Genomic DNA, 25,326 nt, shown 5'->3' on the forward strand with positions numbered 1-25,326 from the left:
TACACAAGGTTAACTATTTTTTTTATGTATGCTATAATTCGTAAATTTTTGATTTATTGGACTTACGCGCCCACCGTCACGCACTCTTTCCAAACAACCCAAAGTGACTCGCCACTGTATAATTGTTTCAAAAATGAATTTCTAGTTTCACAATTTACCTGATAAGAACTCTAACTTGCTTATACAGGTTTTAAACTTTTGTTTGATCCGGTTGGAAGGAATTGGAGTTAAGACTAATCTAACCAACGCAGCTTACTAACAACCAATTACAAGTACAGGAAAGTCTCGCATTACGCAAACCAGATTAAAACCAATTTTATTAGGACCACATAAAATGTAAAAAAAAAAGAAAAAAAACACAAATCAGAAATTATTTGTTTTTCAGAAAAAGACACAACCATTGAACAAAAGGGAAAACACCCAAACAAAAGAAAAAATAAAAAATTAAAACAAAAAAAGAGTCTCATCTCAAAATGACAAAAAGTAAACTCTCCTCTAGCCTCACCCACCAGAACAGCTTCACTCGAAGTACATGTGCTCACCATTTGAAAAGTCCCTGACCCTAAATTTTTTGTTAAAAATAGCTCTAGTGTGAGCAACTCTTCGAAATAATCAAACTAAAAAAGTTTTGCGAAAACAATTAACAAAGACTATAGTTAAAGTGACAAGATCCCTCAACTGAACTACAGTATACGCAAGTTTTTCTCTTCACAAGCAACTGTTTTTCTTCTCTCCCTACAAAGACAACTACTCCACAAAACGAGCAATACTGTTTCTCTTCTCTTTTCGCTCTTTCACTCCTTCAAAAAAGTCTACTCAAAGAAAAAACCTCCATCCATCCTTCACGAGAACAAACTAAAAACTTTCTAAATCCGGGAAGGGTGGAACAAGTCAAAAAAAAATTTTATTATATCCAATTACATACCTGGTAATTACCTCTGTAAAATACATAAGACTAAGCACTCATGATTCATGACTAAGACTTACAACAAATTGTAAGGCTGAAACTACTTCATAGTTTCAGCCGGAGCAGAATAAATTTAACTTGGCAAAAAGTTGCTCTTTCTTGACTCTAAATCTTGCAACAATACCAGTGTATACTAGATCAATTGAGACTAGAAAAAGTTAGAGTAAGATTAAGATCGGTATTAGACTACCCGCACCAAAAGTTTCATTGGTAAAAATCGATTATTATGGTTTTTCATTGACTATATTGTTGTCTATATAATCGACTATCATGGCATATTTAGACCAAGTAATCAATTTTGAATCCATTATAATCGATTATTTTTGAAAAAAAACACCATTATAATCCATTATAATCGATTAAAATCTATTTTTGCTTTCATCATAATGGATTATTTTTTTAATCATACAATCGATGAAAATTGATTAAATTTTGTAAAAAATGACTCTAAACTTTGGAAACTTTTGAAAAACTCGAACGAACACGTTAATACAAGGGCGCCAATATGTAGCAATTTTCCAAAAGTTGCCCAAAAAAGCATTTATGACCAGTTCCTCACGGACCCCCCAACGTAACACCCACTTCACGACGTACCCCCATCAAATACCCCTATCCTTCATGTACCCCCAAACCAAGACGTCCACCCCAGGGGAGAGGTAACTGTAGTACGGGTAAGCGTGGGGAGTTGGTAGTTGGTGTGAGATCTATTTTTTTGTAATTTTTCATACACTCAAGGGAAAAAAATTGAAAAAATGAAATTAAGTGAGAGAAATAACTAACTTAAGGTTAACAAAATTACGAAAAAATCTATTCAATAAATAGATTGTAATCCATTATAATCGATTAAAATTGTTTGTTTTTCTTTTGATATATATATTTTTTGAAAATATGCAAATTGACCATTAACAGTGAGAAATAAATTCTTCTTCTTCTAAAATAATCGATTATAATAGATTCTAATCGATTATATGAGGATTTTATTGCTTAGAAAATTATCATCATTATAATCCATTTTCAATCGATTTATCTGTACCTTATCCGAAATTACTCAATGAGAAAGCACGCCGAACTTAAACTCACTTGTCGTGAATAAAAAAATTAAAAGAATACCAAAAAACTAATTCATTCAATTTTTTGGTTCTTTTCTTCTAGCTCAATACTCACTGGCTGGCCTTTTGCGTGTGGTTAAGTATGCATGGCTTTGACAATAGTAGTAGCCTAAATAAGTTTACATAATTACACATCAAGATTACTGCAATTGTATTTACATATCATTGTAAGAAAATGATGTTCGTCTTCCTCACAATAATGTGATGGGTCGTTGAGTGAACTGAATTCTGAGGTGTGTTGCCCTTTTTGTGTGGTGATTTGTTATTGATTCGTTTTATCTTCTAATACATTGGAAAGATTTTCCTACCTCATTTTGTCTCTTCCTCCTTTTGAACACTGATTTTTTTGGCAGTTTTATGCCTCCAATAGCTCAGAGTTAACTATTTCCGGCTGTCAGGTCAGCATATCTTCTATTGATTTCACTAAGTTCGGTTAAAAATGAGCAAAACTGTTTTGATGCGTTTATTAAGCACGCATCAAAACATTTTCTCTTCTTACACTGATTTTTCTTTTCCTTGCTGAGCAGGCATGGTTCAATCTCGTTCACAGGTCAAGGTTATAAATATATATCAATGGCTACCTGAAGGCTCTTTTCACTCACTTTTCCCAACTGCAGTAGATGTCGTCTTGTTGGGAGCAGAGGTGTTGCATGCAGCTCCAGAGGTCGGCCTCTAAACACACTAATCGTTAGTGTCCGATAACTACGCTCCCTTTGTCTACTAAAATGCGTGTAATACTTCTAGCTTCTAGGAATAGAATTGCATTATGCTAGGGAGAGTTTATGATTGACATACATAAAAAAAGTTACAGTTCCAAAAATGAATTTTCTCTTGCTCGATGCAGAGCAGAAACAAAAATGCAGCATTGTTACAACCAAAGCGCTTTCTTGATGTTTTTTTTCGCATAAGTAAGTGTGTAAAAAAGGGCCTTTCAAATATTTTCTGCGTGTGACCGAGAAACTATCGCCAGATCTTCGTGAATTTAAAGTTTTTTTACTGCAATCATGTTTTATGGCAGGTATAGCAGTGTGTTATCGGGGTAGTTGTCTCGCAATCAAATTGTCCGTCAGACAGGAACTCAAACTGTATAATTTTTCTTCTGGCTAAATGAAACGTAACATTGTTCCGACTTTCGATACGAAAAAAAAACGGAATATTTGTTGCTCGGGGTGGGTTTTTTTTTCTTCAGACAAATTTCGGCTTTTTAACTAGCCATTTTTGACGGAATTTTTTTTTCTATCATTCGAAGGCCATTGTTGCCCTGAGCTTAAATTTGGAAAGATATTTTACCTGTGATAATTTTGCGTAAAGTTATGAGGGTTTAAAGATTGCCATTTTGGCCATTTTGACCAATTTGGCACAATTAACGCGCGATATAATTCGCGCTATTAACGCGTAAGCGGAGATTTAATCCGTCTTATAAATCGTTCCAAATTGGTTGAACGAAGCTTATTTGCCATAATTGATTTGTTACAAGGAACGAAATCTATCTTTTTGTACTTTATATGGCGTGTGGGGAAATGATTTTCATAAACAATTTCGAACTTCAAAAAAATTTCAATTTATTTTATTTCGATTAATTTTTTATGTTATCACTGCTGCTGCATAAACCTTAAAAGGCAGTCGGAACATTCAGGGCTTCGCCCTGATACGAGCAGTCTTGTTGTTTCGACTTTCGATACGAAAGTAACGGAATGCTTGTGCTCGGGTGGGTTTTTTTTTTCTTCAGACAAATTCGACTCTTTAACTAGCCATTTTTGACGGATTTTTTTTATGTCATTCAAAAAGTATTGTTGTCCTGAGCTTAAATTTGAAAAGATATTTCACCTGTGATCATTTTTCGTAAAGTTTTGGGGGTTTAAACACTGTCATTTTGGCCAATTTGGGACAATTAACGCGCGATGAATTTCGCGCTATTAACGCGTAAGCGAGATTTAATCCGTCTTAGAAATCCTTCCAAATTGGTTCAAGGATGCGTTTATGCCATAATTGATTTGTAATAGGCGCAAAATCTATCAGTTTGTACTTAATATGACGTGTGGGCGGATGTTTTTACATAAAATCTCAAATTTTTTCAAAAATTTATTTTTTTATTTTTTCTATTACATTGAAAATTTTCATGTTATTAGTGCTCCATAGACCTTAAAAGGCAGTCGGAACATTCCGGGCTTTGTCCTGATACGAGCAGTCTTGTTCTGTTTTCATGTCTATAGTGATGAATTAGTTTGTTGTAATTAGTTTGAATGTAAAATTGCATTGTATCATACACATTGGATGAATTTGTAATGTTTTCATCTGTGCCGTTTTTACAGAATTTCCGCAATTTATGGAGTGAGTGTTTCAGACTGAACTTAGTCATCTTAAAATCTGTCGGCTCAGTTTTTCCTCAAACTCCCAGTATAAGAAGAAGAAAGTAATTCATCAAAGTTATTGAAGTATTATTCTCAGAAATTTTTTCCACTTGAAATACAGGCATTTTTTTCATAGTTTTGACAGTTTATTAGCACGTGTTGTTATAAGCACGTGTTTATTAGCACCTAGTTTGAAGCAAGATTTCAGCGAATAGAGCGGTTTTTTAGACGATTACGCTGAAAATTTTGCTTCAAAATGAGCGGTTTTTGAACGGTTTATCTAAAAAAAACGCTCAAAAACCGCGCAAGATTTGAACGGTTTTGAGCTGTATATGTAAAACAAAGCCGATCAAAAGCGTTCAAAAGTTGCGCGGTTTTTGAGCTGTTTTTTTTTTAGATAAACCGCTCATTTTGAAGCAAGTTTTTGAGTGTAATTGTCTATAAAAACCGCTCAAACCACTCAAGTCTTGCTTCAAATTAGGTGAAAAAATCTCGACTCGGGATAGAATGCAATATAATACAAATCCTTGATCCTTTATCTAACAATATTTGAGAATTGCCGCCCCTATAAATAGAAGCAATAAATTAACACTAGAGCTTCATATTGAGAATACTAATTTTGCTGCAATCTTAATCTACTGAACATTTAACATCATTAATTGAAAGAGGTGTCATCCCGAAGGATAACGGGAAACCTCTGAACGAAGTTATATCCGATATATCTAACTACCTTGGAATTATGTTTTGTATCAGTATTCTTGGTAGAGAGAAAAGACTTTCAGTAGTAGACTTTATGACATCTGCCATCCGACCGGGTTGGCATGAACCACTATGAAGTGTTTATATTTATTTATACTATAAATATGTGACCAATTATCCTACTAAAAACTAGATTGACGGCCTTGACCGCCGATAGGCAAAACCTCAAAGTTGAACGTCATGGTTCAGAAATAAAGGATTCAGATTTATGTTCAGTTTTTTCTCTTAACTAGCGTATCTTATAGATACTTAGCCAATCCATTCGGATTCTATAAAGAGCTCATGAATCACGGTATGATATGGCAAAGCCAGTAGGATACAGAAACCCGCTGAGTATTCCACCTTTTTGGCAGGTCAAAGTGGGCAGCAATGATGGAGATGGCTGTTTTTGCCAAAAATGGAATAGAGATGAGGAGTTTGTTACAAACGAAATCTCCCGTGAAGAACCAGCAAAATCGACCAGCGACGTTGAGATCACTGGGGAAACAGAAGCACAAAAACGAAATAGAGATATCCGAAAATAAGAAAAACGAGTTACTTGGGAAAATAACGTAATAAAAAGCAGAGAAAAAGGCGTACTTCGTAAAAATATACAATGTGATGATACAGACACCGAAATCAGAAGCTACCTTATGCTGTGTCCTGGCAGCCAAACAAGAAAACGAAGAGGCAGTCAACAAGAAAACGAAGAGGAATATTCATTCACCGCAGAAGGAAATAACGACCCAGTGACTTACGCAGAATTCATGTCGACAAAGGGTTGGGAAAACGTTTCTCGGGACAACTTACCGTGTTGGCAATTTCAGAAGCATTTGAAACTGAAATCTGAAACGCAGTAAATATAGAGGAAGAAGATCTCAATAGACATATAGTAAAATTAAAAACGCACCCCGAAGATCTCTTCGCCATCGCAGGTTCTGGAAGCCCCATGTCTTTTCTCAAGGACAAAACGGCCGAAAGACTGCGAAAAAAATGACCACTCCGCAATACTTATATTAGTCCCACCGAGGGATGCAGCCCGAAACCTCGACTGTTATAATGAGAAATAAATGGTTCTAAAAGCGAGACTTATCAATGCGGTGGAATCCGGAGGATGGATAATTTAATCGGCTCCGTAGACAATCGAAAGGCAAATATTGTGGGCGAAATATTCTACCACAGTTAGTTATCAAACTTGTACATGACGAGTTAAAACACAACAGCATTCTCAATATTCACGAGAAAGAAGAAAGTTCCGACAAGGAACTAAAAATCTGGGTTAAAGAAAACATTAGGGATTTTGTGTGAGAATCAGGAAATAAAAAATCACTTAATGCGAACTCAATTTCTACAAAAATCACTCCGATTCAGCAAAAAGGCCAAAGGATCCCGATTTATCTACAAAAAAGAGAGGAAATTGAATTAATAAGTTAAAAGATCATAAATGCATCAAGAAACTGAACAAGTTTTCTGATAAATAATTCATCAGCCCGATCATTATAACGATAAAAAGGACCAAACTGTCAAACTTGCACTAGACACAGAAAAAATCTGTAAAATCATACACAAAAACAAATACCAAATGGTCAATTTTGAACTCTCATTAGACAAAATTGCACAAATCAGCAAGGCAGATGACTCGCAACAAACCATCTTCACAACTCTCGATCTACGTTACGCATAGTCACAATTTCCACAGGATAAAGAAACAAAAGACCGGAGCAATTTCAGTCTGATAGGGGAGGAGGGGGATGAGGCAACAAGATTATATCATTTTCAACGGGATTCTATGGCCTCACGGACGGACATGCCGGCAAAATTCCAAAAGCCATAAATCTGACACACTAAGAAAGTGTGAAAACACATTTGCCTATCTTGATGACATACTGATTGTAACAAAAAGGTCACAAAGTTACACACAAAGAACTCCTATATAAAGTACCAAAGAATCTCAGCGATTGAGAACTTAGCAATTTCACTGGAAAAATGCAATTTCATATGATAACAAGTCGAGTGTTTTATCTACTAAATAAGCCATAAAGGTACACTACCACTAAAACAAAAAACAGAGGCAATCCTCAAGCTCTCACCGCCAAAATAGGTTTAAAACTAAAACGTTTCATGTGGTCAATACACGACTTCACTAGATATATTCCAAACCTCGCAGAAACGGTATCGACACTGAAGCCACTGCTGAAAAAATTCCGACAAACATAAAACAGACTGGAGGCCAGAACAGAACACACATCCGCATTTCAAAATATTTTAAAACTGATATCTGAAATTACTGAAAACAAACACTTCAACCAACATTTAGATACTCGGGTACTATGCGATGCCCCTAGATTTGAGTTAGCGGCTGCGTTAGAGCAAAAAACAGACACAGTTTGGGTATCAAAAGCATATGCTTCAAGATTTCTAAATTTCCTAGAGGAGAAGTATTCGGTAAATGAATTAGAACTGTTAGGTTTTGTGTAGGCAATCGAACAATTTGAAACTATCTGTACGGAAAAAACTTCAGAGTAATTACAAATCACCAAGCTTTTATCAGCGCGTTCAACGCCAGCGAGTGATAATAGACTAGTCAAAGTAGGCTCAATAGATGGATTGATAGATTGATTGCATTTACATTCGACATCAAACATTTAGCACGAACAAAGATTGAACTAATTGGTTTTATGTCCAGAAACCCAGTAGGATTATCGCTAGCTCCCAGCTAGTATGATGAAAAAAATTTTTTGTCGCGTCAATTATTTCCTTTATTTCCAACATTGAATTGATTGACAACGTCATATTGAACATCTTGGCCAATCAGAATGAAGCTCCTCATCGGCTGAACATAAAAGGAACGCAACAGCTCAGTTGCCCACTAAAGGACACTTCAAACATTCAAAACTTAACCGCAGCGGTCATCCAAATCAGAACGAAAATAATCACTGGATGAATTGCACTCATCAAAACCAGCAGAAAATCTTGAGGAATGATCAAAAAAGTGTCAATCATCTTTCAACACAAAAAAATTGCAAAAACCACAAGGAAATGACAAAAAACTTTCAAAAAACTCGAAGGCGGATTTGTACATGAAATTTTAAGAAGCAGAGGAGCTGCAGTTTGTCAAATTTAAATCCACGAGGACGGAAACCCGAAAGCATTTGAAAGGGAGGAAAGTCTCTCAGACCCACGCTGGCACAGAAGGACGAAAACGACAATATATGATTGTTGGACAACCCAATTAACGACAACAAGTCCGTCATCTCCAACAACGAACTCGCCCTCAAAAATACACGACGCCAAAGATCTAATCCTAAGTCTGGAGCCACAAAATTTTACTAAATTAATATTCTCGGAGGATTTACCAATGCGAAAAACAGAGTCAAAAGGAAGAAAATATAGTATCACTCCTCATTGCAAAAGCAGACTGAACACCAGAGACACGGAAACCCCCGATATTACGACTAAACAAATAATTGGAGAAACTCAAAAAAGTCAAAGAATAGAGAATCCACAACACAGACGGCAACATTACAGACGCGTAACGATATGCAATCGCAAACGGAAATCACAGTGGAGGCCAACAAACAGTAAGAAAACTGCGTCAGTCAAATGGACCCTCAACAAGTGGGAACCGAGGTCAAGTCATCCAACGAGGCAACACCAACAATGTCGACAAGCCAACTCGAACTCAGTCAGAAAATATTTATGGCGAGCGTGGTGCAAAGCTTCGATAAATCAACAATAACAGAAGCTGAAGAAACTGCAACAGTATACAGAAAGAAGTTGCCACAAGTCATGTGGTCAAATTCATTGCGGCAGCCACCCGGAAAGACAAAACATAAAATACTCTGTAAATTTCGTCCAGAAGAGAGATTGGGAGGCGCTTCGCCAATACTCAGAGCAATTATAAATTTAAAACCAGCGATAGTATAATCACAATCATTTCAAATGGAACCGTATTTAGAACCAAATGAGGAAGTCCAACTGGACTTTGCCGGGCCCCTCCCGGACGAACTAAATGTACCCGCATATATTTTAGTCGCGGTTGACGAAAGGTCAAATTTTCCTACAGCTAAGGTAGTTTCAAATACAATAGCAGATATAGCCGAAAAATTTATGCAACGATACATATCTAAAAATGGGGTACCCCGCAAATTTAGGTGCGACCAAGCACAAACATTCGGAGCCGAAAACTTACAATTATTATGAATAACATCAAACTTCTTTTTGCCCCGGTGGATGACCACATACCGATCGAGATCATTGAACGGTTGATAGAAACTCTGAAACGCAGGTAAGGGGTTATGCGGGTAGATGCCAATAAGACTCCATATAACTTAACATCAGATGATGAAAACGCTAAGATCCACACCACATAAGACAACAAACATTTCCCTTTTCGAAGCCCATATGGACCGAAAGCCCAATACAACATGTCAATTATTGCCAAAACAAGCTCACCAAACAATCTTAATTGGGAAAACGCAAAACAGGCTTGTTTAGATAAAAAACCTGATAAATCCGCCGCTTCAACCGGAATTTATGGACGACCTTCAATGCTGGTCAAAAGCGAAGCCAAAAGTACAAAACGACTATTGAGAAATTTACCAGAACACTCAAATTGTCCCAAAAAGGAGCGGAATTCAATCGTCGGAAAACAAAAATAGGTGTAAAAAGATTTTCACTAAGTAGGGAAAATGAAACATTGAACTTAAAATACAAGAGGACAAGAACATAAAAAAGCATATACAACAGGTAGCCCGAAAAACAGTCAGTCTCGATACTAAAGTTAAGGACAATAAAACTTTTGAAGAAAAGTACAAAACAAGCACACCGCACACAGCCTGGGTTCAAAGTAAGGGAAAACAGCCTCGCCTACTAAGAAATAGCGGTTTCGCATTTGTACCGAATCCAGAAAGATACGGCTCATGCAGACTATCTGGGCTAACTGACTATGTCACGTACAAATCGGCTAGGAGAACAGGACCATGCTTACGTTTTTTAGACATCGATTAACCAAACGCCCCACGACTTGAAATTTTCCGGGAGGACATAAAGACAGCCTTGCCCAAAAAATTGACTCCGTAAGAACAACAACAAAGGAAGCAGGACGAAGAAGCCAAAGAGACCATCGAGAAGAAGCGCAAGGCGAAGTCATAAACAAGAAAGAGGACAAGGGAAAAACCTAAAACCAGACCAGCCAGGGAAGGACGCTAAAATTCGGCCAACAAGGGCCCGACATTGAGGCTACGTTAAGCGACGGATGGTCATCCGCAGCTTCAGGGAACACGGCACCATCTCCCAAACGGCAAGATTTGAAGACAACATCGCCACCACAACATTTAGAATTTGAGGAAGCGACGAAAAAATCCGCGGTAAAAATAACTCACTCGAACCCCCGACCGACGCAGAGCCCGGAGAAGAAGATAGCGGACAAAATAAACGAGGAGATAAACACGACTGAGAAACACGAAAAATTTCTCGAGGAGGGAGACGAGCAAATAGCGCCGACAACAGCATCAAATTCAAAAACATTAACAGGGAAGGACAATACGATCATCACAACACAAGAAGCAGCAACAAAAGAAACAACTGAAGAGAAGGAACAGAAATGATAAAGCAAACAGTCTTGCGGGGACTAAAAAACTCAAAAGATTTGGTCCCACGGGACAATAAACTCACTTTATTCTTTCAAGGGGAATGTCATCCAGCCTGATTGGTATGAATCACTTTGAAGTATTTATTTTTATTTATAATATAAATCTAGAAATAAATATAACTATAAACTAGATTGATGGCCTGGACCGCCGATAGGCAAAATTTCAAAATCGACCGTCAATGTTCAGAAGAAATGAAATCAAAATTATGTTCAGTTCTTTCTCTTACCTAACACTGCTCTAGGTAATTAGCCAAAACGTTCGGATTCTATAAAGAGCTCATACATTACGGTATGACAATATCTTTCAGTTGTTTCTTCATCAGCGTGAGTTTATCAGATCACAAATCCGTTCGGATTCAGGACTATAGATCATCAGACTTTACCGCATGAGATGGCGCACGGCGAAGTCCAGCAGGATAGAAAAATCCATTGATTATTACCCCATTCGGGCATGGGGTAATTCGGGCATAGAAAAAACACCATTAGAGGAAACCATAATGGAAATGGCCATAATCGCGAAAAAAGGGTTGAAGTGAAAAAGTTATTACGATGCACTCTCAAATTCGTTGAACCAACTGGGCCACATACTAACTGAATAGCATCGGCAACGCAGAAAAGACCAAAGAACCCTTGAAAAGAAACAGAGACGGGAGAGTCCAGGAGGAGCGATTGCGTTGGTATTGAAAAGTCAGTCATCAGATCAAAAAAGAGTACTGCAAAACTTATTCAATTGGGGCGAAGCGGATGCTAAGTGCCGGAGTTACATATTTTTATGCCTCAGAGCAGAAGTTCAACGCCAATTAGAGAGCCTAGCTAGAACTACAATCAATTACAACGAAAGAACCCATGAAAACTCTAGAGAATCATCATAAGGGTAATTGCGTTCGAATGATGCAGCACATTGCCGTAAACAGGAGAAAGGGGAGTCCTTAGAACAATGTAATGCTGGCCTTGAAAAATTAGTGTCACGGGAAGACTGTGAGGGAGAACAGTTGTTCAGGGATGTGTTTATCGCCCTCATGAATCATGAAATTATTACCAAGGAGCTACTGTCAGAAATGCGGTCACTTTGCAAACATATGTTAGCAAAAATGTCAATTACTTGTTCGACCAAACTGAAAAATAACCAGATAAAAAAGTGCTCCAGAATTAGACAAAAACGACAATTACAATATGAGGAAATCTCATTCGTGAATGGATGGGAGGATACTACTTGAAAACTAATTGGTGGTGGCTATAGTAAAACCTTTTGATATAAAAATATCTGCGAAAACTCTGGAGATGACCTAAACTGTCTCATCGGAAAACAAAGGCGAGAACTGAACATGTTTTCCATATAGGTTTCGGGTAGTCCAATAAAGTTCTCTGACAAAAAAAAAACCTTTAAGAGCAATTGACAGCGCAGCGGTTTTTAAACTTATCACGCCAGAGTAGAGAGCAAGAAAAGTTGGCTTGATGCAAGAAAGGAATAATTCCTTCATAGGGAATGTTGATCCTAGCTATTGATGGATGGACAATTCAATAGGCACTTTTAATATATATTGACAAAGAGTGCTTAATTAAAGCAAAAAGTTTCAGATTTATCCCATCAAAAATTGATATGAAATTAATACAAGCAACCGAAAACGAAATCAAGAACTAAGAAATTGCAAAACTGTAAATTCTGACCTGGAGATCAAACAATGGGCCAGAAATTTTATTTAATGCGCTTAGGAATGGGAAAAAAAAACAAAAAAGCCCGTGACGAAAACACAACTTGTACCTTCAAGGACGCGTAATTAAACAATTAAACAAACTGATTGATGAAAATAACCGATCTGGACAATTGCTCAGATAAAAAACCATATTCTTAACTGCAATCGCTGTAAGAAAGGACCAAACAGTGAAACCATCACTGGACTTCAGTAAGATCAACTAGTTCACCCATAATAAAAAAAATACTAGATACCAAACATATCGAAGTGCTACACGATACAGTTGCCCAGAATGCTAAGGCAGAACAGCACAGAAAAATCTTTTTCTAAACATAGGACTTACACGGCACACACTCATAAATCCCTCTGGATCATAAAAAACGCTAGTGCAAGTTCGAGGCTACTGGCACGTTATCGTTTTTAACACGACTCTTTGGAGTTACTGATAAGTCAGAAGAATTTCATCAAACAAGAGATTCGATACTACTGAAATGTAGAATTACATATGCATATCTAGACTAAATTTTGATAGAAAGGAAGTGTTCAAAGGAATACATCACTGAGATGTACGTACAACGTGTACGTCCTTGAAGGACATGACTCCCAGACATGTTTGGACGCGGCTAATGACTGAAGTGCAAACGCCTACTCGGTTGTTAACAGAGGTTGGGTAATACGGTCTAGTACGCCATATCTGTAGAAAAACTACCTACATTAAAAACCAATAAGAGAAACCAATCGGAAACAGGAGCGACCAGCCCGAAACAATGTTTTGGTTGGGCAGCAACTGTGGAAGTTTGGACATTGGACTTGTACGACCCTTAAAGGAATTGTAAAAGTCGAGTTGGAAAAATTGATGCTTGAGCAGCATTTTGATGCCCTGGGCTTATGCGAGACCCGCTTGAATAGTGATGGAAACTCTGATCTTGGTAGCAACTACACTATTGTGTGATCGAGCGACCCCGAGAGAAAACGTAGATGCGGGGTTGCTCTCATTTTCAATTCGTTGTAAATGAAATTAACCAGTCATAGGTGCCAAAGTGACCGAGTTATGGTCGCCTGGTTAAAAAGTCGCATCAATAGTGAGACGTTTAAAATATTCGTTTGTTTCAGTCCCACTAACCCCAATGATGAGAATGGTGAAAAGCTAATTAGCTATCTTGTGACGTTGCGCGACCCAATTAGCTAGGTTGTGACTTTGCGCGACCCAAATTAGCTAAGTTGTGACTTTGCGCGACCCAAATTAGCTAAGTTGTGACTTTGCGCGACCCAAGGTAGCTAAGTTGTGACTTTGTGCGACCCAAATTAGACATGTTGCGACTTTGCGCGACTCAAGCATCTTGCGGGAAGATGGAGTTTCGGTCGCAACATGATTCGCAGACCTCGACCCGAGAATATTTCACCAGTGTTAGTAACACTCTTTTATGCGACGTTGAAAGATAACAGTCGATATTCTCTTTATTGATTTTTTCAGATAACCAAGTCCGTATTCAATTAAAAATGTTCTTTCAGATAGTTTTCTATTGAGTTCAAAGTTCTTACGTTCACAGTTCTTTTAAAACTACATCACAACTATGCCTCATAGCAACTAACTGTGATGTTTGTTCAGGCTGACAAACAAACTTGGTAGACTATCCTATGGAGTATTTCAGAACACACTGCTGATAGGAGGTCGCTTTTTCTAAGGTCATTGATACGTTGTGGTAGATTTTGCTCGTCTGGGATTATCTTTTACTCGAAGTCAAACGAACACCATAATCTAGTAGATTGGCTCTCAGGTGTTAACATCATTTAAACCACGGCGTGAATGCAGTCGGTTCCTTCCAGTTTGCTTGGGCTTTTTGAATGTTTTGCATTCTTGATCCATGTAATTTTGAACTTCCCACTTTGATAGATTATGCTAAAACCTTGTTTTGCAATCTACAGAATAAAAAAACTCTAGCGCCAATGCAACTCAGTACTGAAAATAATATATTTTGAAATCTTATTTGAGCCTGTCTGACTTTATGTTGCCTTTAAAAACTGAAAAATGACACTTCCAATCGAACCTCATTTGGCCGCAGTGTCCAGTCAAAGAAGATACATAAAACTAAAAACTAGCAATAAAATGCAGAGAGATTGTTGACCTTGTTGGGGACTGAAGAAGAAGAAGAAGAAGAAGAGACAGTGGGCTGTTTGTTGACAGTAGTGGGCAGGTGGCCATTGACTGAAACACATCAAGCGTTTGAAGAATGTTACAAGGCATCGTTTCTATCTCTATATATCTTTAGGCAAGACCTGCCTATAATCCGGTAAGCATAACAGCACTAATTGTATCTTTACGAAATCCTGAGTGTTTCAAACAAAGAAAAAAACAACGTTTTGTATATGTTTGTAAAAATTTTTCCTCACCACCAATGTAAGTCAAAAAATGAATTTTTTTTACCCTTTATTTCGATCAATTAGATCGGTTGATTTACTGAAACCAGTTTAAAACTAGTATTTATATCCAATTTTATTATTGATAAAACTATACCTGTTAAAAATTTCTAACTAACCAATCATGATCCATAACTAACACTTACATTAATTTGTAAAGCTGAAACTTTTCATAGTTTTAGTTTCAGAACAGAATACATTTAACTTAGTTTAAGTTTAAATTAAACAGTCGTTCTTCTCCAGAACAATTCCTGATATCTTATCTCGCAAATTTCAGTATACACTAGATCTATTGAGACTAGTAGATTTAAGAGTAACATTAAGATCGGTATTATATTAAGAAGTTGCACGAATCTATCCAGCCGAAAATAAGATAGAGTGAAGAACAGACGTTGTACCTTATCTGAAATTAATCTGAGAACGAGCCATACCGGGCATAAACTCATCTGGTGCGACCAAAAGTCTCGCATGAAGACCTCAACATAATTAGAATTACCAATTTCAAAATAGACAAAAGATCTAAGATCCAAACACAAAACACAAAACTGTTAAGAAGTATTGAAGCCTTACCTCCACGTCTCAATAATTCTAATTAATACCAACGAGTAATCAAGCTTACACCAGGTCAAAACCCGAATAATGAACCGTGCTTCTACGGCGTAAAACGAAAAAACAGACTGCAACGACTACTTCTCTTCAAGATTATCAATGCAGTACATTTTCATTCACTAAAATGAAATAAATTACTTGGAGCAGTAAGATTCAATTCCAAGCTATATACTTATGAATGATGTATAACCAATAAAATATGACATATTAACGACTGATAAAAAAATACGAATGTCGCTCATTTCCAACAAATCTGCAGTAGCTTTAAAACTTTTGTAAAATTAAATATAATTGAACAAAAACAAATTAGTTAGACAATTAATTTAAAAATCGCCAAATTTGAAAAAAAAATCCTTTGATTCTTTAGGACTCATATCTTCATTCTCTTTTGTTCCACTTTATTAACAGATCATCAAGGTTTTCCTTGGATTTTTAATTTACTTAAATTAAATTTTTTTTCACTTAAAATACCTGATCATCTAGGCCTCCCTTGGATCAATCAGAACAACTTTGTTCTTCTGTTATTCTGTTCTTCCCACATCAAAATTTGAAGTGTCTAAGGGCCTCAAACGTCGATTCAATCCCCAACCCTTATAAAAGACCCAGGATTAAAGGAAAATTTTGAAGAAAAAAAAAACAATTTTATTTAAGATAAACAGTGAAGAACTTCGGTTACTCGTCCTTCACTTGAGCCTTCGTCTTAGATGGCCCAGGCTAAAACCACATTTAACAATATTAACAAGTTCTAAAATAGTATCTAATGATATAGTTGTTTTCAAATTATACCTGAACCTTGTGGATTGATTTACTATTCTCCCACCTCTGATCACAAATCAATTCCCTAGGTAAGATTAAGTAAGTTCATCATCTATTAAAACCTGGTCGCGAGAAAGTAAAAAATCAATCTGACAAAATGATATACTTTCTCTCTCTCTCTCTCTCTCTCCAACCCGTCTATAATTGACAATCTATGCTCCATGTTTAAGATAACCTCACAAAAATTGTAGGGACTAACAGTTTAAGAAATATTAAACCTACCTCCTGGATTTTGCAACCATCACTTTAATAGTTATGTCAAGAGATTTTATAGAAAACAAACAAAAAATATTTCTCCACAGTTGTTTAATTTAGGGCAAAAGATACGATCTTGTTATTGCACGACACAAAGAAAAATTATGATACATCGGATAAAAAAAAAAAAAAAAAGTCAATAATGACCAAAACAAAAACAAATCAAAAATCAAAGTTTTTCCAGAACACGAAACGCAATTTCGGAATCCGACTAAACTCCAATACAAGAACTTCAAAATGTTGGAGATTTGAACTACGATGAAAACTAAATCAATTAACGACCAAAAATACTTTTCGAAATCAGAATCCACAACAGCATCACCTATAAAACATAAATGTGGAATAACAAATTCATACCTCCGCAAACCAGTAGGACTATATAAGTGGAATCAACGAATAGGGCATTTCGATCGAAAATTACGCATAAACCATAATTTCGATCGAAAAATGATTCTATACGATGAAAAATTTGACGATGCTTCTATTCCTCCCTTTGCCATTTATCCACAAATGATCCCGCTAGGAGATAAAAACCACTTTGCCTTAGAATAAATGCAAATTTTTTCAAAAAAAATAATCCATGAAAAATAACAATCCAAAAAAAAAATTTCCTGAAAAAAAATTAAACGACAAGTACTCGAACACTATTTACCAGGCGTCAATAAGATCACTTCATCTTTTGGCATCTTCACTAAAGACATTCTACCAACACAATCATCAAATCAACTACCCCACAAACACACAAACTGATAATTTCTCGAAAAAACTCTCAAAAGTTTTCACAGAAAATATTAAAAATTTTCAACATCAAACCTCACAAAAAAAGAGCAAACTCAACTTTCACAAATTATGTTTTTTCCATCATTTATAGCCATTTTTCTATTTTTCTCGACACGCAAAAGTAAGACGAGAAAAAAATCTTTTCTCGCAATTCTTAGAATCAATTCGTGAAACAGTCACTGACAACGAAATATTACAATGAAAAAAAACTGGTCTACAAAGAAACCTAGCATGGTTTGACTCAATTTAGACTTAATTTCAGAAGCAAGAAAAAGCTTTCGACCACAAACAAACAATGAAACAATATTACCAGACAAAATAATTTATATATGGGACCCTGAATGGTCTCATGTTATTTCTAACATCACAAACGACATTTCAAGTGTCACTATTTCCGTACACAGAGAAATTTCAGGAGTAACAACTGACACCACACCCTCAATTTAAAATGAAGTGTTTATTGATAGGACAAGCAATTTTAGTGTAAATTCATCATTTGTAAACAAACCTTTAACGGAATTAGAAATTTATTACAACAAGGTATTCAAAATCCATCACACTTTGTAAACAAAGAAATAGTTGAAAACTGCCTATAACAACACATCAAAATATCTACCCAATTCATCCTACACTTGCAACACCACGTAACAAAAAATACTCCTTCCCCACGAACAACATTAAAAGCATCAGTTAAACCATCTGTCTTTCCCAAATACTTGCATATGGATTACCAAACAATTAGACCAATAACCAAAAAACGACAATCTAGTGAACAAGAACAAGCAAACGGCAACAATTTTGAAAATTATAATTATGATTTTTTCACAAATGTTAAGTTTAGCAATCCAATAGCAAAACCCTTTTATCCAACATGGAATCAGTCTCAAGAAGATAAAAATACACAATAAAAACCAAAATCAGTATCTCAATCACAATTTTTTAATGATAAACGAAAAACTCCGACAGTCCGCTACAACTAAATACAATTAATAAAAACCCAACTAACAGGCAATTCACCAGAAGCTAACCACACTATTCTGAAGATGAGTATTTTTTCAATCAAAATCAACAACATTTCGAATAATATAGATCAACCTGATGATATTTTTCAACCGAAAATTTTTGAACATTTTATGAACCCTCCTTAACCACAGCAGCTATAACATTAGTTTTCTCAAACCCAAAATCAGGCACAGCCTGGTAATAATATGCAATCACAAATCATGCAAATTCTCAAAATTACCACCGCGAATCAATGAGAAACGAAATCCCATCACCTTTTACAGCAACATGAAAGTACAAAAACTCAACTTAGAAATTTTACACAATATAAACACAGCAGAATCACTCCAAAGGACAATGAATCCATACCTCAAGGGTGGATCATCTATAACATCTACTAAACCACTGACGGCATTCACAGGAACAGACGCCTAATACTCAGAAAAAGATTACATAAAAGCAGTTACAGCAAGTTTACTTTTAACCAAAGGTCCAGAATCAATACACATATCACTTTTTTAAAATTGGATACATAGACAACTAGTAAAATATACATCGACAACAAATAGGAAGCAAAGAACAACAACCCAAGGCAGACACTTTTATAAACCCAGTAATTATTCTCGCTAAAGAAAAATTACTTAAAATTGTTTTAAATGCACGATATTTAAACTCTTCAATTGATGAATCTAAATGCAATCGGCCCATAGAACCAATACAAGTAATACTTAGAAAAATAAAAGGACACTATTATACCACCGCCGACATGAATAGTGCATAAAAACAAATTCCATTGGATGAGCAATCATGTCGAGAAACACAATTCGTTATTGGAAATCAACAATAAGAATTTAATAGACTATTTATGGCATATCCATAGGACCGTCAGCTGGTTCTGCATTTATGATTAGAATTTTAAGAACACTAGTTCTCAGCAAAATTTCAATACCTATTTAGACCATGTTTTCAAACAATTACAAATAAAAAAAGAAAATCTTAAAAATTTGAACAAATACAATCAAGTCTTTCTAAACGAGAAAATGGACGAAGCTCCAGATAAATCATATTTTTTCCCTACTTGTGTAAAATTCTTTGGACAAAAGCTTAAATTTACTAAAATAACAGCTTTAAAATCCCAAAAAAGAGCAATTTTGAAACTCCAAACACCATCCAATAAAAGAGAAAATCCAAGAATGACTTGGAAGACTAAACTTCTTACGTATCTATGTTGCTAATGCAACTAAATCTCAGACCAATTTACAACCTTCTTCGACAACAAATTAACTTTGAATGGATTTTAGAATATCAAAAAGGCTTCGATGAAACCATACCACTTCTCACTGAACTAACCTCAAATAAAACTCCAGACTCATACCGCCAATTGTACGCTATGTGCGAAGCTTTTAGTATTGGAATTTTCGCAGCACTTTTTCCATCACATCAAGGCACAAATAAAATGAACCTAATACCAGCAAATTCAAATTTTTTACACAAGCAGTACTCAGATTTTCAACTATCATGAGAGAACGTACAGCCATAATATAAACAATAACAGAGCATGAAATCTTAAATCTTGGATCAAAACATCCAACAGTTTAATTTACATATCATAAACCTATATTTTTTCTTTTCACATAGGATTCTAATCGAAAGCATAAAGTATATAGATTCCAATTTATTTTAAGTAAATTTCCAAAACTAGATATAGTTCGGTCAACAGGCAAAAACTTGCTTTACCTCCACTTAGGCGAAGTACACCACTAGAACTACCTACACGAAAATTAACTGTAGAAATACCGCAGAATGTAAAAATTTTTCTCGGGAAAGAAGTAACATCACGGCGATAAGAATAAAACACGCAGTAAAAACTGAATCCGATACCAAACAAAAAAAAACTTTAGGAAATTTTCACATTTTCAAGATTGCCAAAAAATCACTATAAAGTAGATCTATTGGGTAAAGGTACTTTTAAACTTATACCATATTCATCATGGATAAAAAATAATACACAACTGAAAACATATCAAAAAAAGCCACAACGGAATAAAGAATTTCATTTAATAGAACAAGAAGACTTGATGGATATAATAAGTTTGTCAGGCCCTCCAGATTCAATTCAAAAGTATACAATTAAAAAAAAAACGAATTATAAGATGTATTTGACAAAATATCTCTAATCAGAAACGGATCTAAAATTATTTTTGCACAGCAGAGAAACAATGACAACTCAATTATTAGGGAAAGACAAAAATCCTGACCTTGTTATTGGACAAATCAAATCTTGGCATAATTAGAAAACAAATCCCATTAAAGCCGATATCACAAAATTAGGAAATCAATTTTTACACCAATTCTTTCAAAATTTAACAAAACAACAATAAAAGAAAACACTGACAATTTAGAATACCATTACCAAGAAACAACAGTGCCTTGTCTACCACTATGCTTAATATTATTTTCATTCCACATTTCTTGTTTCTTGAAAACAGAAGAACATATAAGATCAGAAAAGAATTTCACTTTTCAAACACACCAATTTGGATGAAAGTACTTTGCAAGGACTGTATTACATGTCAATTTAACCAACCCTTTCCGCATCAAAAGCAATTAGCAGAAAAACAAGACTTTACATGGCAAAACTTCTATTCCCACAATATGATCTCAATAAATACCAAAAGCCCTATATCCCTCCTTAGAAGGAAATTCATATATAATGTCAAATATAGATGCATTTACACACTATGTAGCACTGAACCCAATGTAGCGCTTATTATGCTTACACAGCATCCCTTTGTATTGCTTAATTTTCTTGCACAACACTTTATGAACACTGGATAGCCAAGTTCGGACTTCCTGAAATCCCTGTCACAGACAATGGAACAGAACTCCTTAATAACGAAATAGTTACACCATGTCACCTTTACAATATAAAATATAGATGTAGAACAACCCATACCCCACAGACAAATGGACTAGTTGAAGGCATGAACCGTTTCCTACAAAATACCTTCGATGTATAAAAAAAGGAATAAAAAATACCTTCGATGTATAATACCTTCGATGTATAAAAAATATTCATACACCTAACGGTCAACAGATGTGAAATTATTCACATTAGCATACATTTCTCAGATTACAAAGTCATTTGGATTATCACATTTGAAAAAGTTTTTAACCAAAATCCTCGCAAACCAAAAATGTTTTTAGCCAACTCCTCAAGAATCGCACAAGGTTACTGTCAACCCAACCAAGATTCACCACTTCACGTGTTTGTTATAATCTACCAGTTCACACTCATGAAGAAGATCATTTTCACAATCCATAAACTTTACAGTTAGCCTCTGAAACCCATACAGAATGGAATTTGTATAAAGACACAGCAGAAAATGATAAACATCAGAAAACGGCAAATAAAATTTTAAACAGACAAAATATTCAGTCTCAAATAAAATCAAGTTTTACGCCAGCAGTTCTACACAATTATATTCCTTTACACGACTACACATTCTTGACAAAACTATTGAAACTAATGATCAAAGAAAAGCAACAAACTTCCATAATTTACCACAATAATGCGATACAACTCCGAACAAAATGTCAGAAAAACCTCAAAATCAACTACTTGAAAAACAAAGAGTTATTCTTAAACTACAAAACAAAATGTAATAGACAAAACCAAAGAAAAATCATAACAAGGCCAATCGTCTCGCCTTAGAAATTAACCAAAAACGTATACAAATCTTATATTCCATAGTCTAACATATTAGCAACCCTCTGATTCTTAAACGACATTAAAGATAATTTTAGCAAACTTTTAGAAAAAACTCTCAACCTACATATTTATTTTCTCTCTCCTAACTAATTTAAAATCAGCCAATCAAATCACTTGATATCAATTCACTTTTTACTCAAACACCCACACTATTTTCAGCCGACCTATCTCCAAGTTGAAATAGATCTATAAATCTAACTCAAAGATCTTCAGGTCAAAAATAAGCACTATCCTCCTATTTGACAACTTTAATGAATATCTTAAAAAATTTACAAACCTCTTCTATCAATCAATACAAAAATCAAAAATTTCTCTCAATTTCTATCCCGAATTTAAGCACAAGCAAAATATTAATTAAGCCTAACAACACTATTTACCCTGACCACTTAGCCTAAAGAACTTCTACCTCTCAAAAACCTTAATCACCCACACAGAAAAAACAAGAATCAGAAAGTTAATATCTAAATATCCAGACTTCCCTTCACCAAAAACTCTCATTTGTAACCCACTTGTAAAAAATCAATAAACAACCTGAGTCCACTTAATTTCAAATCCAAAAGAACAAAAAATAGTTCAGCAAAGCAAATAACTTTTCAAAAACTTCTTTCCAACTCAGTTATACAAATTACAATAATCATTTCAACTTTTCTTTCAGTGTTTTTATCATTTTTTCAATTTTGTATTTTTTTTTCATAACCGATTTTTAGAATTTGTAACTCGTGTTGTCATTTTTCTTGTGTTTTGCACCCAATTTATAATTTTCTATTCCCTCGTCCATACTTACATTTCTCTCGTTAAAAGAATTGATCACCTAACCAGGTACGAAACTTGATAGTTTCAGAAAAGATTCGACGCTTACTAACTAGAAAAGACATTTTATTATTCTCATAATATTCCTCACCTTCCTAGCTTCTCTAATTCTGATTCTTTATAAGAGCATAAGAAAGCAAAAATTGCTTTTGTTTTAGCAAGGCTTTTGATGATCGTTTTCGAAGAAGAATATTATAAAGAACACAGACTTAAGTAAGACAAAAACGAAGGCAGTACATTTAAAATTACTAATCCAAATCTACTACGGAATCCCACCAACCAAAACTCCCATCTAGTCAAAAAACTAACCCCATTCTTTTACACGTATCTCATATGTAGAAAACTCCTACACCTTTGAAGAAAGACACGCATCAGTATCCGAACTATCAAAACCAGCCATTTGTCAAACACCCTTGAGTGAACTACGATACGAACCAACATATAAAATCCCCCATATTACAACAGGATCTTAACAGAACTTGACACTTAGGCCAAAACCAAAAAAGAGTACAATAAACAGACAAATGATTAGCCCCGACGCAAGAGAAACCTAACAACCCCAAGAGTTCAATTTAAAATCCCCTCGTCACCATCATCAAATCTTCTAGACCTTCCCCAAAGTACAATGCAACGCACCCCTTCACCGCTTCAAAACAATTCCCAAATATCCCAAATATTCAAAATTCACCAAATTCGTGAAAATCCCTTTGTCCACCACGCTTCATCACAAAGATTTCCACATTGGATGAACAAAATATTTCCCCAAGGCAAAACCAACCTTGGAGAAGATCCAATAGAAAATTCTTCCGATAGCTCTTTATCACTACCAAAAACATTGTCACTGCGATCAACACTCTCAACCACAGGTCATCGTTTACATTACCCACAAACTTGCCAAGTAACCTAGACGACAGATACCGTGAACTGCAAGGAAGAAGTAGAATTTTCCGCTTAGATTGGATATCTTTTGTTGCAGCTCTCTCCTTTTTGACCAGCACCTTGATAAAAATCGACTTCATAATTGGGAGCTACCGCCGCGACTAATTTTTTGTCCGCTGCGACTAGTTTTTCGACCACCGCGACTAATTATTCGAACATGCCGCTACTAATTTTTCGACGGCCACTACTGACTTTTCGACCACACTACGACTAAACTTATTATGTGGTTACTTAACAGCCTGAAATAAAGTATAAGCGAAATTATCATATTGAAAAAGTATGATGACTAGCATGGTAGGTGTGGGCGCAGTGGACCCGAGTTTGACTCTTCGAAAGTCATAAATTGACTTTTTTTTTCGGCCGCCGCAACTAACTTATTGACCCCGAGACCAATTTATTTTTACCATTCCGCGACTAATTTTTCGACCATTCCGACCGAGACACGCTATTTCCCGTTTTAAATTTTTTGAGAATTGACACCAAGTTACGGTGTTTCCAGAACTTTTCCGCAACTTAAACTCATGTCCAGATTATGGATTTCAAGTCGCGGAATTAGTTAATTTGTAGCAACTTAAGAGCAACTTATCGATAAATTATAGATAAAAAGTTATAAATTTTTTTATCATTCATTAATTATTGCTGTTTAATCAATAAAACATTGATAATTTTTTCAGCGCTTAATTAGCGAGAACCCATCGATAGAAACTAATAATTTTTCCAGCGCTAGAATAGCAATAATTCATCGATAAAATATTCTATTGTGGCAATGACCAACAATTATTCATCAATGCGATCGCTGTTTTTTCACTTTTTTTCGCTAATTTTCATTGTGATCTCAAACCGGGTTCAGCTTACATTGAAAATTAGCAAAAAAAAATAACAAAAAAATAGTGAACGTCATCGATAGATTATAGCTAAATTAGCTAGTTTTTAGCGATGAAATAGCGATAAAAATCCTATCGAAATACCCAAAACTAAGGAAATACTGGATCCCACAACCATCGGTTTAGTACCTTTGCTCCTTGTACCTTTGTCATATTCAAGACTAGACCTGTCTCGTACCTTTGCGCCACGAATCCGTAGCTAACGTTAAATTGAAGGGCTTAAATACTCACACTCTCATTTGAAAGCTATTACAGCGAGCCAAAACTTCCTAAGTTTTAGCGCTGATTTTCTACGAAATCATTATTGAAATAGCTTTGAAATATCACAGGTTTAGCTTCGCAAAAAACTCGTATTTATACATGAATCAGCGCAGGAAAATATTGATCGCTTTGATACAAGAGAAAAAAGGCTAATTAACGGTAGGACTTCAACACGGGTGATCACTTTCTATCGAAATCAGAGGAAACAAATTACCAAATCCAACATTCTTCAAAACATCAAATAACACTGTTGATGACAAAAATGAAA

At 35.4% G+C, this 25,326-nt stretch overlaps 1 protein-coding gene across 1 annotated transcript in view; it reads right to left on the reverse strand.

Moving 5' to 3' along the window:
* Positions 1-25,326, reverse strand: part of LOC134845831 (mucin-5AC-like) — a gene marked incomplete in the record, with an annotated part of 112,835 nt that overhangs the window by 34,344 nt on the left and 53,165 nt on the right. Inside the window, 2 exon segments of the mRNA XM_063862920.1 lie at positions 2,679-2,748; positions 14,639-14,649. Coding sequence (XP_063718990.1) covers positions 2,679-2,748; positions 14,639-14,649 — 81 coding nt within the window.

Source organism: Symsagittifera roscoffensis, chromosome 5, assembly GCF_963678635.1.
Source record: "Symsagittifera roscoffensis chromosome 5, txSymRosc1.1, whole genome shotgun sequence".
Lineage (NCBI taxonomy): Eukaryota > Metazoa > Xenacoelomorpha > Acoela > Convolutidae > Symsagittifera > Symsagittifera roscoffensis.